Below are 15310 nucleotides of genomic sequence, written 5' to 3'. Positions count from 1 at the left end.
ATAGCATCAAATTGATCAGAAATACAGTGTAGACATTGTTAATGAGGTGACTCCGGAATGCTGAACTTCTAGGCAGAGTTGCAAAGAAAAAGCCATATCTCAGACTGACCAATAAAAATTAAACAAATATTAAGATGGGCAAAAGAACACACACTGGACAGAAGAACTCTGCCTAGAAGGCCAGCATCCTGGAGTCGCCTCTTCACTGTTGACGTTGAGACTGGACAGAAGAACTCTGCCTAGAAGGCCAGCATCCCAGAGTCACCTCTTCACTGTTGACGTTGAGACTGGACAGAAGAACTCTGCCTAGAAGGCCAGCATCCCAGAGTCGCCTCTTCACTGTTGACGTTGAGACTGGACAGAGGAACTCTGCCTAGAAGGCCAGCATCCCGGAGTCCCTCTTCCCTGTTGACGTTGAGACTGGACAGAAGAACTCTGCCTAGAAGGCCAGCATCCCAGAGTCACCTCTTCACTGTTGACGTTGAGACTGGACAGAAGAACTCTGCCTAGAAGGCCAGCATCCCAGAGTCGCCTCTTCACTGTTGACGTTGAGACTGGACAGAAGAACTCTGCCTAGAAGGCCAGCATCCCAGAGTCGCCTCTTCACTGTTGACGTTGAGACTAGTGTTTTGAGGGTACTATTTAATGAAGCCACTCTTCTTTCTATTCTGGTTAGAGCCAGTTTGCGCTGTTCTGTGAAGGGAGTAGTACACAGCGTTGTACCAGATCTTCAGTTCCTTGGCAATTTCTCGCATGGAATAGCCTTAATTTCTTAGAATAGACTGACAAGTTTCAGAAGAAAGTTCTTTGTTTCTGGCCATTTTGAGCCTGTAATCAAACCCACAGATGCTGATGCTCCAGACACTCAACTAGTCTAAAGGGCAGTTTTATTGCTTCTTTAATCAGAACAACAGTTTTCAACTGTGCTAACATAATTGCAAAAGGGTTTTCTAATGATCAATTAGCCTTTTAAAATTATAAACTTGGATTAGCTAACACAAAGAGCCATTGGAACACAGGAGTGATGGTTGCTGATAATGGGTTTTTTGCAAATCATTCCAGTCACTGGCAGCAGAGAACTGGAAGGAAAGGCGGCCAAACGAGGTGTTGGCTTTGGGGTTGATCAGTGAGATATACCTGCTGGAACGTGTGCTACGGGTGGGTGTTGTTATCGTGACCAGTGAACTGAGATAAGGCGGAGCTTTACCTAGCATAGACTTATAGATGACCTGGAACCAGTGGGTCTGGCGACGAATATGTAGCGAGGGCCAGCCGACTAGAGCATACAGGTCACAGTGGTGGTGGTCTAAGGTGATTTGGTAACAAAACGGATGGCACTGTGATAGACTGCATCCAGTTTGCTGAGTAGAGTGTTGGAAGCTATTTTGTAGATGACATAGCCGAAGTCGAGGATCGGTAGGATAGTCTGTTTTACGAGGGTGAGTTTGGCGGCGTGAGTGAAGAAGGCTTTGTTGCGAAATAGAAAGCTGATTCTAGATTTGATTTTTGATTGGAGATGTTTAATATGAGTCTGGAAGAAGAGTTTACAGTCTAGCCAGACACCTAGGTACTTATAGTTGTCCACATATTCTAGGTCGGAACCGTGCAGGGTGGTGATGCTAGTCGGGCTGGTGGGTGCGGGCAGCGAACGGTTGAAAAGCATGCATTTGGTTTTACTAGCGTTTAAGAACATTTGGAGGCCACGGAAGGAGTGTTGTATGGCATTGAAGCTCGTTTGGAGGTTAGTTAGCACAGTGTCCAAGGAAGGGCCAGAAGTATAAAGAATGGTGTCGTCTGCGTAGAGGTGGATTTGGGAATCGCCCGCAGCAAAAGTGACATCATTGATATATACAGAGAAGAGAGTCGGCCCGAGAATTGAACCCTGTGGTACCCCCATAGAGACTGCTAGGGGTCCGGACAACATGCCCTCCGATTTGACACACTGAACTCTGTCTGCAAAGTAGTTGGTGAACCAGGCGAGGCAGTCATTAGAAAAACCAAGGCTATTGAGTCTGCCGATAAGAATACGGTGATTGACAGAGTCGAAAGCCTTGGCCAGGTCGATGAAGACGGCTGCACAGTACTGTCTTTTATCGATGGCGGTTATGATATCGTTTAGTACCTGATTGCAAGGGGGAGAAGTTACGGTGGGATTCGAAATGGTCAGTTATCTGTTTATTAACTTGGCTTTCGAAGACTTTAGATAGGCAGGGCAGGATGGATATAGGTCTGTAACAGTTTGGGTCTAGGGTGCCACCCCATTTGAAGAGGGGGATGACCGCAGCAGCTTTCCCATCTTTAGGGATCTCGGACGATACGAAAGAGAGGTTGAACAGGCTGGTAATAGGGGTTGCAACAATGGCAGCGGATCGTTTTAGAAAGACAGGGTCCAGATTGTCAAGCCCAGCTGATTTGTACGGGTCCAGGTTTTGCAGCTCTTTCAGAACATATGCTGTCTGGATTTGGGTGAAGGAGAAGCTGGGAGGCTTGGGCGAGTAGCTGCGTGGGGGGCGGAGCTGTTGGCCGGGGTTGGAGTAGCCAGGAGGAAGGCATGGCTAGCCGTTGAGAAATGCTTATTGAAATGTTTGATTATCATGGATTTATCATTGGTGACCGTGTTGCCTAGCCTCAGTGCAGTGGGCAGCTGGAAGGAGGTGCTCTTATTCTCCATGGACTTTAGTGTCCCAAAACTTTTTGGAGTTAGAGCTACAGGATGTGAATTTCTGCTTGAAAAAGCTAGACTTGGCTTTCCTGACTGACTGCGTGTATTGGTTCCTGACTTCCCTGAACAGTTGCATATCGTGGGGACTATTCGATGCTATTGCAGTCCGCAATAAAAAAGTGACCCCAAACCTTTGAACGGTAGTGTATGTTCCGACCCCATGACCATCCGCTCGAGAAAATTAAAAATCATCCCATGGCTGATTGTAGTTATTGATCCCTGCAATAGACCAACCCCCAGCATTATGGAAAATGTTCTATCAACATGACATCTTGCATTTATTGTGCTTTACATCATTCCAGCACAAATAGGATTTAGGCATTCATAAGTGTATAACAACCTATGGAAATGCATAGAAAGTTGGTTGAAATTACACAAAACCCCACATGGCAGGGCATGTTTTCAAGAAGGCTTTATTAAATTACAAATTAAATTTAACATTATTTCTTCTGACTAACATCCTCCGCTGTATATCTAATCAGTGCAGGTTTTCTAGCTTACCAAGTATCGCCACGGTTGGCAGAGTTAACCATAAACATAGAAGGAAAAACATGGAATTCAAAAGTGCAACATCAATTAAATGCATGAGATTTATATCACATAAGGCAAAAGGTTCATAACATGGCGTTTCTTCTCTCAAAGCAACGTAGCCAATTACGCTCTATTTACAGTAACAGTGATAATTAAAATATATATTTTTAACTGTAAAGTAAAAATAGTATCAGTTCAACTTGTGGATTGATTGTATTCAATATCGTAGAAAAAACAGAAAGAAGATCAGGTGAAGAGATGACCTTTTTTAACAAGTGGATCCATAGATCCGTGTGACCAGTCGTGGTGACTGGGTGATGATGGTTGAGATCATAGAAATACAGAAATAGAATTGAGTCATTCTAATTTCTATGGTTGACTTTTTCTTGGCTGTTTTGCTGGTCAGGGAAACGTAGTTCCCATAGTTCTGCCCCACAGAATCAGCCAATCCGATTCTATGGTTCTGGCCTGCCGGTCAGAGCTGGGAGAGAGGAGAAGGTGCTGGGTAACAGTCTCGTCATTGGTCGTTGGCGCTATTCACCAGGTGGCTCTTCTGCACCTCCAGCTCCTCGGCGCTCACCATGTCCGAGTTGATGGCGGCGTACCGCGTCCCGTGGAACTGCCGCAGGTGAATCTGAGGAGAGGGGTCGAGACAGAGGGAACATGTTCAGAAATAGTCTATATGAAGTTACATGCAGGAAGCCTCATATGACCATCCTTACAGAATGTAAGCTTGAGATCAGGATGTTGGTACAAGGCTAACTTGCAGGTACAATAAGTAAGGTCATGACAGGAAGAGTGGTAACCCCACACTGTTGAATGTTCTAACAATTCTCAGACTCGTACATCTAGTAGTGTAGCCTCGGTAATGTATTAAACATGTGAGTTTGTGATGAATCCAGCAGTGCAGGCTCCTGCACATTTCTTATTGCCGTTTCATTGTGTTACTACTATGGTGCTATTTCTACTGAAACAACCTTAAACGGTCATAGACCACAAGCATCACTACGTACCATTTGGTACCAGATAGTTACCAATAGTGCTGACTTCTTTGATGCAAGTCAAGTATCTATTGTTGGTACATAGTTACTACTGTAGTTAGTTAATACCAATGTACATACCAAGTACTAGCTGGAAAGAAAGATTTTTGGCTGCATCTCCAAACACCAGACAGACAATCTTGTTGAAAAGCACCACTTAAAACATAGTCAAACACTTAACACTAGGGATTAACAAGGGATGTCAGTGACCAAAACCTCTTTTGTAGCACAGATGCAGCTGGTTGGGTTAGCCTGCAGAGGAAGCTGTGGAATCAAGTGTCTGACTATGTTTAGTGGTGCTATTCAAGATTGTGGTCTATCTGGTGGTTGTAGATACCTACAGCCTGATTTCCAGCTAGTAATTGGTATGTACATTGGTATTAACTAACTACAGTAGTAACTATGTACCAACAATGGATACTTGACTTGCATCAAAGAAGTCAGCACTATTGATAACTATCTGGTACCAAATGGTACATAGTGATGCTTGTGGTCTATGACCGTTTAAGGTTGTTTCAGTAGAAATAGCACCATAGTAGTAACACAATGAAACGGCAATAAGAAATGTGCAGGAGCCTGCACTGCTGGATTCATCACAAACTCACATGTTTAATACATTACCGAGGCTACACTACTACATGTACGAGTCTGAGAATTGTTAGAACATTCAACAGTGTGGGGTTACCACTCTTCCTGTCATTGACTTTAATGACCTGCCAAGTTAAATACAATTTTAAAGATAAACACCGGTAGCCGGGATCAACACCTCACATTTCCCAAGAAAATAAAATTACAAGACCTGAGAAATTACAACAATGTCGCACTAAAGCAATTCCGCAAATATTGGCATAAAATAGCACATTATCCAAACAGGTTTTCACATGGAAACCTTGAGCATAATTGACACCGCCGGACTGCACATGAGACCCGAATGCAGTTTAGAGTTCTCATCAGAACTGAAATTCGATCCCGGTCTGACCGAAGCCCGGTGAGCTGAAGCCCGAGCCCAGGCCTGACATCACAGAAATGAAGTGCCAAAAAAATGAGTAAAAAGATTTCTAGAAAAGTGTACATTGAAATAAAGTGGTGTTGAGAACAACATGGCGGAGGCGGACGACAGCAGAGTGAGGAGAGGAGGAAACAGCCATTGGATCTAGAAAAAGCGCAGATAGAGGAAAACTCACCTTAGTTATGATGCACTGAATGATGACAATATTTGAATAAAGTAGGCTAATGCAATTGAAGGCATGTATCAAATTCTTGCTTATACTGAAACTCCCAAAGTCATATCCAGCCGTTATACTAATTTAAAGCAATAGTCGTGTGTGGTCACCTAGATTATAATTTCAGCACCGTTTTGATTGGGACAGCGACATCTCGCTGCTTTGAGACAAGCGTGGGAGACTCCTCGAGATAAATCAATCTATGTCAGATGTTAGTATTCACTGAATCTCCATTTGGATATTTGGTAACAATTAGGCTGGGAAATGTTAGCCACATTGAGGTGAGAGCGGTATGAGAGTAGAACTGTTGACACTATCATCATCAGCTGAGTCTGAAATATACAAGATAAACATACTAAAGTGGTGAGATAATACCACAGCTTCCTCTCCAGGCTAACCCAACCAGCCGCATCTGTGCTACAAGATACATTTTGATGACAGACATCACTTCACTTTCTTATAAACTTCTGTTCCTAATACAATGTAAGGGGAAAGTCACATCATATCCCCACATGAAATACATTGTGTAATATTTATCATATCAGTTTGGTGGTTTAAATGGTACAGTGTGTCTTTTCTACCAACTCTGATGTGCTCACCTGTATGTATAGGTTGACCTCAGCACTCCTACACAGGTAGGGGAAGTTTCCACCCGTTTTGAGGTGAGCCCGTCTGGCATTTGGATACAGCTTATACATTTCCTCTTTCGCCTCGTGTGACAGGGCACTCTGGTCGAACACCTTTAAACCAAATGAAACGCGCACACAAACAAGTAGCACACACACAGTTATACACAGTCGCATACATATGCATAAGCACAGAACACATCCAGGTTACAGCTCCAATGACCCACCCACAAGCCACAAAACAGCCAATCCCTACTGATATGTGAAGTGAGATGTACAGTAAACAAGAATGCAAATGCAAATGCAAATGAACAGCAGTTCCTCCTACATCCATAATGGTGACAGCCAGGTCCTTTATCTTGTGAGGCTCCACGTAGGAGTTCTGACAGTTGAGTGTTAGTCTGGAGGCTAGCTCACCCTGGTTCAGGCTCTCCAGCTAGGGAGGGGGAGAGAGAAAGAGGTGGAGAGAGACAGAGAAGGGGGTTGAGAGAAAGAGAGAGATGAAAGAGAGAAATGGGTAGAGAGAGAGAGAAGGGGGGGGGAGAAAGAGAGAGAGAGGTGGTAACTGCCATACCTCATCAAAACCCAAAATATGCATCTCTGCTGTGAATTTGAGTGGTTACATTTCTCTAGACAATCCCTCAGCTGTTTACCAAAACAATTTCAGATTACCCCTTTAATAGAGGTCTGGAACTTACTCTGTCGACCATAAAGTCGATTGCGTCGGCCATCTTGGGGTCGACAGGTCCTTTAGCGAAGTTCCCCAGGACAATCTTCTTCAACATGAAGGCGGGCATCAACCAAAAGCTGGAAGGCAAGAAATAACATGGCGTCCCTGTATGAATGACTCAGAACAGGGATCTACAGGTAGAGAATAGAGAAACGTATGTGGCTCAAAGCTAAATGGTAAGGCTAAACCAAAAAAGACAAGACTGGCAAACATGTAACTTTAATGAACTCTGGAGGCCTACACGGTACACAGATGACATTTGTAATGACAGACCATAAACAAAGGCTATGTTTTGCGTTTTGACAAACACCTGGGTCGCGTTCAACAGGGTAAAATGTTGCCTTTCTGACATGTAGAGAAAGGAATCATGTCAGCTCTATTCATGGCATTTCTATCTGCACCGCTCCACAACGTCTGTCCACTGAACACGACCCTGTTCTTCCTCCACAGCACGGTAAGGGTAAAACGGTCTTATTCATTAGGCACCAAATCGAAAAAAACAGACAAACCGGGCAGGACTACTTGAACTTGTCCAATAAGAAATGCTTGTTTTAATTTTGCTACAGTGTTCCTTAAGGAATACAACCCAGGACTGTACCTGTTGGCTGTCAATGTCTGGTTGAAGATGGTGGTGTCACTGAAGGAGTTGCACAGGATCAGAGAGTGGACTCTGGGAGACTTGTGTGTGTGCTCGGCAAACTTCTGGGCCAGGAAGCCGCCCAGAGAAGCACCAAATAGATGGACCTATAACAATAGAAATAGTCTGACACTTTACTTAAAGCCTTAATGCATTATGATGCACTTAGAATGGAAGTCCATAATGATCATGACTATATTGAACATTTGCTACATAAATTATAATAAGACAATTATAACATGTTTATATAACAAGTAATAATGTATTATGTAATAATACCATTAATATAGTAATAATATGGTCCTGTATGGCTCAGTTGGTAGAGCATGGTGCTTGCCCCGCCAGGGTTGTGGGTTTAATTCTCAGGGACACCCATACGTAAAATGTATGCAGTATAGACGCATGACTAAGTCACTTTGGAGAAAAGCATCTGCTATATGTCATATATTATTATATTAAAAACGCATTATAGCTGTCGGTTTTGCATAATTCCAGGTCATACCATTGTAAAACCATAAAAGACTAGCGTTACAAGTTTTCCATGGTAATACAAACCTTGTCCAAATGCAAGTGATCAAGAAGCTTCCGAAATCCATCACAGAACTCCAAGAGATCCCAATAAACAGGATACTGCAGCTAAGAGAGACAGAGAAAAGTCATTTTCAGAAACCTTAACTTGTAGAATATATCCAGTCTAGGAACCCCTGGGGCTAGTTTAAAACACATTTAATCCAGATCAAAACGGTCCTGTGTTGGGTAAACTTATTCTGCTTCGGATGTGTTTTATCCTTGTTTGCATACAGTTCTAAAACAAAACAAAGCCAAATCTCTAACAGCTAAAAGCACTAGATGAACCTAGCAGCTACAGAGAACCGGAATCAACTCTATGCCACTCAGTGTGATGTTAACGTCATGACATTCAATGGTGCCTGGCTCAAATAAAAATCACTTGGAATATAGCCTAGTGAAAGACTTCTACTCCTACATCAGAATAGACTTGTATTGTACCCTGGCTGGTCTAGAGGTAAAGCCTCCAGCACGCGTCTTTAGTATCGGCATGTGATCAAATCCAGCCTACTGCCCTTTCACACAACCTCGCTTTAACCTTCCCCACTGTTATTCTCTCTCACTATTTGGTCAATAAAAATCTGAAAACACCTTTATGAACCTATAGCGCAATTAAAAGTATACCAGCTTCATAAAGATGCTTATAAAAGCATTAGACTTAACTACACTCCTCAGTTTTGCCTGTCTTACTGTTATATTCGTTATATTAACTGTGTAGGTCAAATATCAAAATACCAGCATTCATCCATTACTGATCCATTCTAAATTCTCACCATACAGTCCGAATACAGTTTTTCCAAAGTTCTTCATATAAAAGGCGTTTTATTTTAAATTCTAAATATGGAGGATGGCCTAACAGCCAAAATGTTTGATTTGCACTGGTTGCCTCTACACTGAATAAATAAGCATCACAAAACCTGTAGAGTGGACCCAGTCTAGTGTATCTAATATTCCAAAAGGAGTGCCTTGGTCATTTGACTGTGGATGATGAATATCTTAATGAATATTATGAGCCACAAGCCATAAAGGTGTTCTTTCACAGTGACTCACTGAGATGACTCTGTAGCCCCAGCCTGTCAGGGCTAAGACCTGCTGGAAGAACACCTCTGCTGTCCCACTCACAGGGGGAAGGAATATGATGGGACACCTGATGCTCTTTGGGCCTGCGTCATACAAGGACCACACCTTGCTGTCATCGTCGTCCACTATAATCTAGAGAGATGATACAGAGGTGAAACATGAATGTACAACCCATAAATGCAAAACATTCCATGTAATATTATAGCAAATTCTATAACAAAGAACTGTGTTTCTAGATGGGATCACGTCAATGAAAGGAATATTTAAGAAGACTGGTGTTGGACTCGTCAATGTCAACAAACTGAAGATATATAGTATAACTGTTCAATTAAATATTATTGTATTGAGTTCATACGGGCTATGTGAATGGCCAGCAACTGAAACAACTGTAGTGATAAAGCTAGCTAGGCTATTGTGGAGTGCGATATGGTGTTTTTGCTTACTTTTTTAAGTGGCACTGTGCTTCTGAACCAGTTGTAATCAGGAGATATTCTTATCTCCTCCATTTCTGTGGAAACAAGAAGACGAAGGCTAGTATGCAGCTAATAGGCTGGTATTAAGTATCCTCCTGTTAAAGGAAGGAAGTATGATGATTCTGAAACTGATTAGCCATCCTTCAGCGTGTGCTTGTTTATCTCTTTAGTAACTAAAGAGGGGGGTTGATGAGAACCGTCAGCTAACACCAGTTTGCATTTATTTTATTTGGCTAGTTTGTCGCATGTCTCTGTCTAGTTCACGTTAGCCATCCTAGCTAACGTTAGTCATCACTCGTGACGAATACTTAAGCTGTAACGTTAGCTAACGACTGTACGATTTTCTCTCTCACAAAGTTATTACCTGCAAACCGATGATCAATGACAAAAACAAAAATATGTCAAAATACATAGGGTCAATATTACCGTGTTTGCTTTGGATATCATTCACCGTTAAGGTCCACTTTTATCCACAGATTAGCAACATTTTATTTCTCGTTCTGAACAAGTCATATGACATTACTTGCACGCACTTCCGTGATGCTCAGGGGCGTGTTTCAACATTCTTAAATTACTTCCTTCCTCTCCTCGTCTCCTTTACTTCATGATTATTGATCTCCTAAAACCACAGACTTCTATTAAAAACCTAAAGCCTAAAACCTTTGTCTATACATTAGAGAAAAGATGGTCATGAGACCAATGTATACATTTTGTTCACCAAGATTTTACAATAGGACATGGTGTGTTCCCTTTTAGGCTCATATATCTACAGCGAATAGTCAAGGGGCCAGACCAAAAATGTGTCCACTTTGAGGTGTCAAAGGTTTGATGGCATTCAATTGTTCTATGTTTTTCACATCTTTAAATATTTTGTTGTATGGGGTCTATTCAATAGAATGTTCGCAGGCTGATAAAGGAATGTTGAGACAAGTTGGAATGTTCACATGTTCATTGAAAATGACAAACAAACAACATTCTATTGGATCTCTTAAAAACCATGGGATTAGGTACATTTTTGCCTTCAGATCTAATGATTTACTTAGACTGACTCATCATTGAAACAACAATGTAACAAACTACATATTTGTTGTAGGGAAATTGGTTATAATGGGAAATTCTACAAGTCCAAGAGATCCAAAGCTGGTAGCGTATTTTTTTATAGTTTTATATAGCCACCTGTAATAGTCTGTTGTACACTGAGTGTACAAAACATTAGGAACACCTTCCTAATATTGAGTTGCACCCCCTTTTGCCCTCAGAACAGCCTCAATTTGTCGGGGCATGGACTCTACGAGGTGACAAAAGCATTCCACAGGGATGCAGGCCCATGTTCACTCCAATGCTTCCCACTATTGTGTCAAGTTGGCTGGATGTCCTTTGGTTGGTGGAACATTCTTGATACACACGGGAAACTGGTGAGCATGAAAAACCCAGCAGCTGTGCAGTTCTTTACACATTCAAACTGGTGCGCCTGGCACCTACTACCATACAAAGGCACTTACATGTTTTGTCTTGCCCATTCACCCTCTGAATGGCACGCATACACAATCCGTATCTCAATTGTCTCAAGGCTTAAAAATCCTTCTCTAAGTCCTCTTCATCTACACTGATTGAAGTGGATTTAGGTGAAATTAATAAGGGATCATAACTTTCACCTGGATTCACCTAGTCAGTGTATGTCATGAAAAGAGCAGTTGTTCCTAATGTTTTGTACACTCAGTGTGTAGAGGTGGAGTTGTCGGACCAGGCTATGATAAAGCCTGACAGTATGCTCTCGATGGTGCTCCTGTAGAACACTGTGAGGGCCCTCGGGGACAGGCCACATTTCTTCAGCCTCCTGAGGTTGAAGAGTCACTGTCGTTCCTTCTTCACCATAGTGTCCGTGTGGTTTGACCATTTTAGCTCCTTGGAGATGTGTACCAGAGGAACTGTCTCAATGGCGGCCCCGTTGATGAGGATGGGGGCATGCCCAGCCTGGTTCCTCCTGAAGTCCACGATCAATTCCTTGGTTTTGCTGACGTTGAGGGAGAGGTTTTTTACCTGGCACCACACCGTCAGAGGGCCTACCTCCTCCCTGTAGGCCATCTCGTCGTTGTTGGTAATCAGGCCTACTACTGTTGTGTTGTCAGCAAATTTGATGATGGAGTTGGAACTGTGTGAGGTCACACAGTCGTGGGTATACAGGGTATACTCCATGTTTATTGGATTTATTTTATTTTACCTTTATTTAACCAGGTAGGCCAGTTGAGAACAAGTTCTCATTTACAACTGTGACCTGGCCAAGATAAACAAAGCAGGGCGGAGGAGGAGGGAGGAGGTTAGAAACAGCCTCTCCCTCAACGTCAGCAAAACCAAGGAGACGATCGTGGACTACAGGAAACAGGGGGAGGAGCCTGCACCTATTGTCATTGACAGGGCTGCTGGGGGAGGGTAAAAACCTTACAGTTCCTCTGTGTGCACATCACAGAGATCCAGACATGGCCCAATCACATCACCATCATGGTGAAAAAGGTGCAGCAGCACCTCTTCAACCCTAGGTGCCTGAAGAAATTTGGCATGGCCCATTGAATCCTAAATAAGTTCTATAGCTGCACAATCGAGAACATCTTGACTGGCTGCATCACCGCCTGGAACGGCAACTGCACCACCGCCTGGAACGGCAACTGCACCACCGCCTGGAACGGCAACTGCATCACCGCCTGGAACGGCAACTGCACCCCCCTCAACCAGAAGGCCCAACAGAGAGTGGTGCGGCCGGCCCACTGCATAACTGGGGGAGAGCTCCCTGCCCTCCGGGACAAATCAAATCAAATGTTATTTGTCACATACACATGGTTAGCAGATGTTAATGTGAGTGTAGCGAAATGCTTGTGCTTCTAGTTCCGACCATGCAGTAATATCTAACAAGTAATCTAACCAAACAATTTCACAACAACGACCTTATACACACAAGTGTAAAGGAATGAATAAGAATATGTACATACAAATATATGAATGAGTGATGGCAGGACGGCATAGGCAAGATGCAGTAGATGGTATAGAGTACAGTATATACAGTACATATGAGATGAGTAATGTAGGGTATGTAAACATTATATAGAGTGGCATTGTTTAAAGTGGCTAGTGATACATTTATTACATCAATTTTTCCATTATTTAAGTGGCTAGAGTTGAGTCAGTATGTTGGCAGCAGCCACTCAATGTTAGTGATGGCTGTTTAACAGTCTGATGGCCTTGAGATAGAAGCTGTTTTTCAGTCTCTCGGTCTCCGCTTTGATGCACCTGTACTGACCTCGCCTTCTGGATAATAGCGGGGTGAACAGGCAGTGGCTCGAGTGGTTGTTGTCCTTGATGATCTTTTTGGCCTTTCTGTGACATCGGGTGGTGTAGGTGTCCTGGAGGGCAGGTAGTTTGCCCCCGGTGATGCGTTGTGCAGACCTCACTACCATCTGGAGAGCCTTACGGTTATGGGCGGAGCAGTTGCCATACCAGGCGGTGATACAGCCCAACAGGATGCTCTCGATTGTGCATCTGTAAAAGTTTGTGAGTGTTTTTGGTGACAAGCCGAATTTCTTCAGCCTCCTGAGGTTGAAGAGGGACTGCTGCGCCTTCTTCACCACGCTGTCTGTGTGGGTGGACCATTTCAGTTTGTTCGTGATGTGTACGCCGAGGAACTTAAAACTTTCCACTTTCTCCACTACTGTCCCCTCGATGTGCATAGGGGGCTGCTCCCTCTGCTGTTTCCTGAAGTCCACGATCATCTCTTTTGTTTTGTTGACATTGTGTGTGAGGTTATTTTCCTGACACCACACTCCGAGGGCCCTCACCTCCTCCCTGTAGGCCATCTCGTCGTTGTTGGTAATCAAGCCTACCACATTAGTGTCGTCTGCAAACTTGAGGATTGAGTTGGAGGCGTGCATGGCCACGCAGTCATGGGTGAACAGGGAGTCCAGGAGAGGGCTGAGAACGCACCCTTGTGGGGCCCCAGTGTTGAGGATCTGCGGGGTGGAGATGTTGTTACCTACCCTCCCCACCTGGGGGCGGCCCATCAGGAATTCCAGGACCCAGTTTCACAGGGCGGGATCGAGACCCAGGGTCTCGAGCTTAATGATGAGTTTGGAAGGTACTATGGTGTTAAATGCTGAGCTGTAGTTGATGAACAGCATTCTTACATAGGTATTCCTCTTGTCCAGATGGGTTAGTGTAGTGTGTAGTGTGATCGCGATTGCGTCGTCTGTGGACCTATTGGGGCGGTAAGCAATGACATCTACACTAGGCGTGTCTGAGGGAGGCCCGAAAGATCGTCAAGGACTTCAGTCACCCGAGCCAGAGACTGTTCACTCTGTTACCATCTGGGAAATGGTATCAGAGTATCGGGTCACGGACCAACAGGATCTGAGACAGCTTCTACTACCAGGCCATCAGATTTCTGAAAAGCTAAACTTAGCTGTCTCCCTGCACAGACCTGCAGCTTAGAGACTATATACACCGGAGAGACTATATGTATCTTAGAAATTGTTTGCACTGACTACCCACACATACAACCCTTATACACAAACCTACACACACACACACACGCACGCACTACGCACGCACACCCACCCACCCACCCACCCACCCACCCACACACACACACACACACACACACACACACACACACACACGCAGTCAACCCTCCTGTTCTAATATATACTATTGATTCCACTACCAGCTTTATACTTGTAAATAGAGTCCATTATTACGATGCACACTACCTCTTCTATTACTTCTACTACTTGTTATTTTTGGCTCAACTCTTTTCTGTGTTATTAATGATTAATGTACTGCATTGTTATGGGAGCTAGCACATAAGCATTTCGCTGCAAACTGTGTAAGTGACGAATACATTTTCTTAACTCTTATTTTTCTTTAAACTGCATTGTTGGTTTAAGGGCTTATAAGTAAACATTTCACAGTACGGTCTAAACCTGTTGTATTCGGGGCATATGACAAATAAAATTGGATTTGATTTTGATTATATACATATAACTGACATACTTGGGTTGTCCTCATTGTAGCACACATTTTAAGTCATTATTGGTCTATTACACTAATTATTTATTCAGTTACGCAAAATCAATGTAGTCAAAGAGGAAGAGGCAAAGCAAGAGGATTTACTACACCCAAAATCTGTCCTTGGGATATTTTCTTATTTAACCTTTATTTAATTTGGCAAGTCAGTTAAGGACAAATTCTTATTTACAATGACGGCCGACACCGGCCAAACCCGGACGACGCTGGGCGAGTTGTGCGCAGCCCTATGGGACTCCCAATCAGAGATAAGCCCTTTTTTGTATGGAGGTCTATGAGAGCGTGTCGAATAACATGGCTTGTTTGATCTAATAGAAGTTTCGTAATGTTTAGACTGTTACAAATGTACTGATATAAGTGGATGCATGTGGCATTCCGCCAACTTTGGAAGAAAAAAACGACTTAGTTGTGCCAGTTGTTCAGAGCACAGCTGCCCTGGTGCCCTCTCATTGGCTAGAAGGGTCCCACCTGATCGCACCTCGTTGAGGACATGTATTTCCATTGTTGGAGCAGTCACTCTAATGTCTTGTCATTATAATAGAACATCTTTGATGCAGTTCCTCCCCGGCCATCTTGAAAATGGGCGCAGCGGTCTAAGGCACTGCATCTCA

General features: G+C 43.5%; 1 protein-coding gene across 3 annotated transcripts; it reads right to left on the bottom strand.

The window, feature by feature from the left end:
* Positions 1–3117: 3117 nt before the first annotated feature.
* On the bottom strand, positions 3118–10210 carry spg21 (spastic paraplegia 21 (H. sapiens)). Of its 3 annotated transcripts, none has more exons than XM_036963151.1 (10): positions 10056–10210; positions 9600–9664; positions 9127–9288; positions 8065–8145; positions 7471–7616; positions 6841–6949; positions 6471–6578; positions 6116–6256; positions 5366–5446; positions 3118–3887 (listed from the first exon to the last, which is right to left on the bottom strand). In XM_036963151.1, the coding sequence occupies exons 2-10, from the start codon at positions 9660–9662 to the stop codon at positions 3771–3773; spliced, it is 1008 nt and encodes a 335-aa protein (XP_036819046.1). In that variant the 5' UTR covers positions 9663–9664; positions 10056–10210; the 3' UTR covers positions 3118–3770.
* Between the last annotated feature and the right edge of the window lie 5100 nt (positions 10211–15310).

This window comes from Oncorhynchus mykiss, chromosome 26 (genome assembly GCF_013265735.2).
Source record: "Oncorhynchus mykiss isolate Arlee chromosome 26, USDA_OmykA_1.1, whole genome shotgun sequence".
Lineage (NCBI taxonomy): Eukaryota > Metazoa > Chordata > Actinopteri > Salmoniformes > Salmonidae > Oncorhynchus > Oncorhynchus mykiss.
This window is presented reverse-complemented; position numbering and strand designations above follow the sequence as displayed.

What these genes read in the sequence shown, in the direction of transcription:
- spg21 (XM_036963151.1), bottom strand. Translation starts at nt 9,662, where the DNA reads ATGGAGGAGATAAGAATATCTCCTGATTACAACTGGTTCAGAAGCACA. An exon ending in ATCACTTGCATTTGGACAAG is followed by an intron (nt 7,617 to 8,064) that starts GTTTGTATTACC and finishes CTATTGTTATAG; the next exon opens with GTCCATCTATTTGGTGCTTC. An exon ending in TGGCTGTCACCATTATGGAT is followed by an intron (nt 6,257 to 6,470) that starts GTAGGAGGAACT and finishes TTTGGTTTAAAG; the next exon opens with GTGTTCGACCAGAGTGCCCT.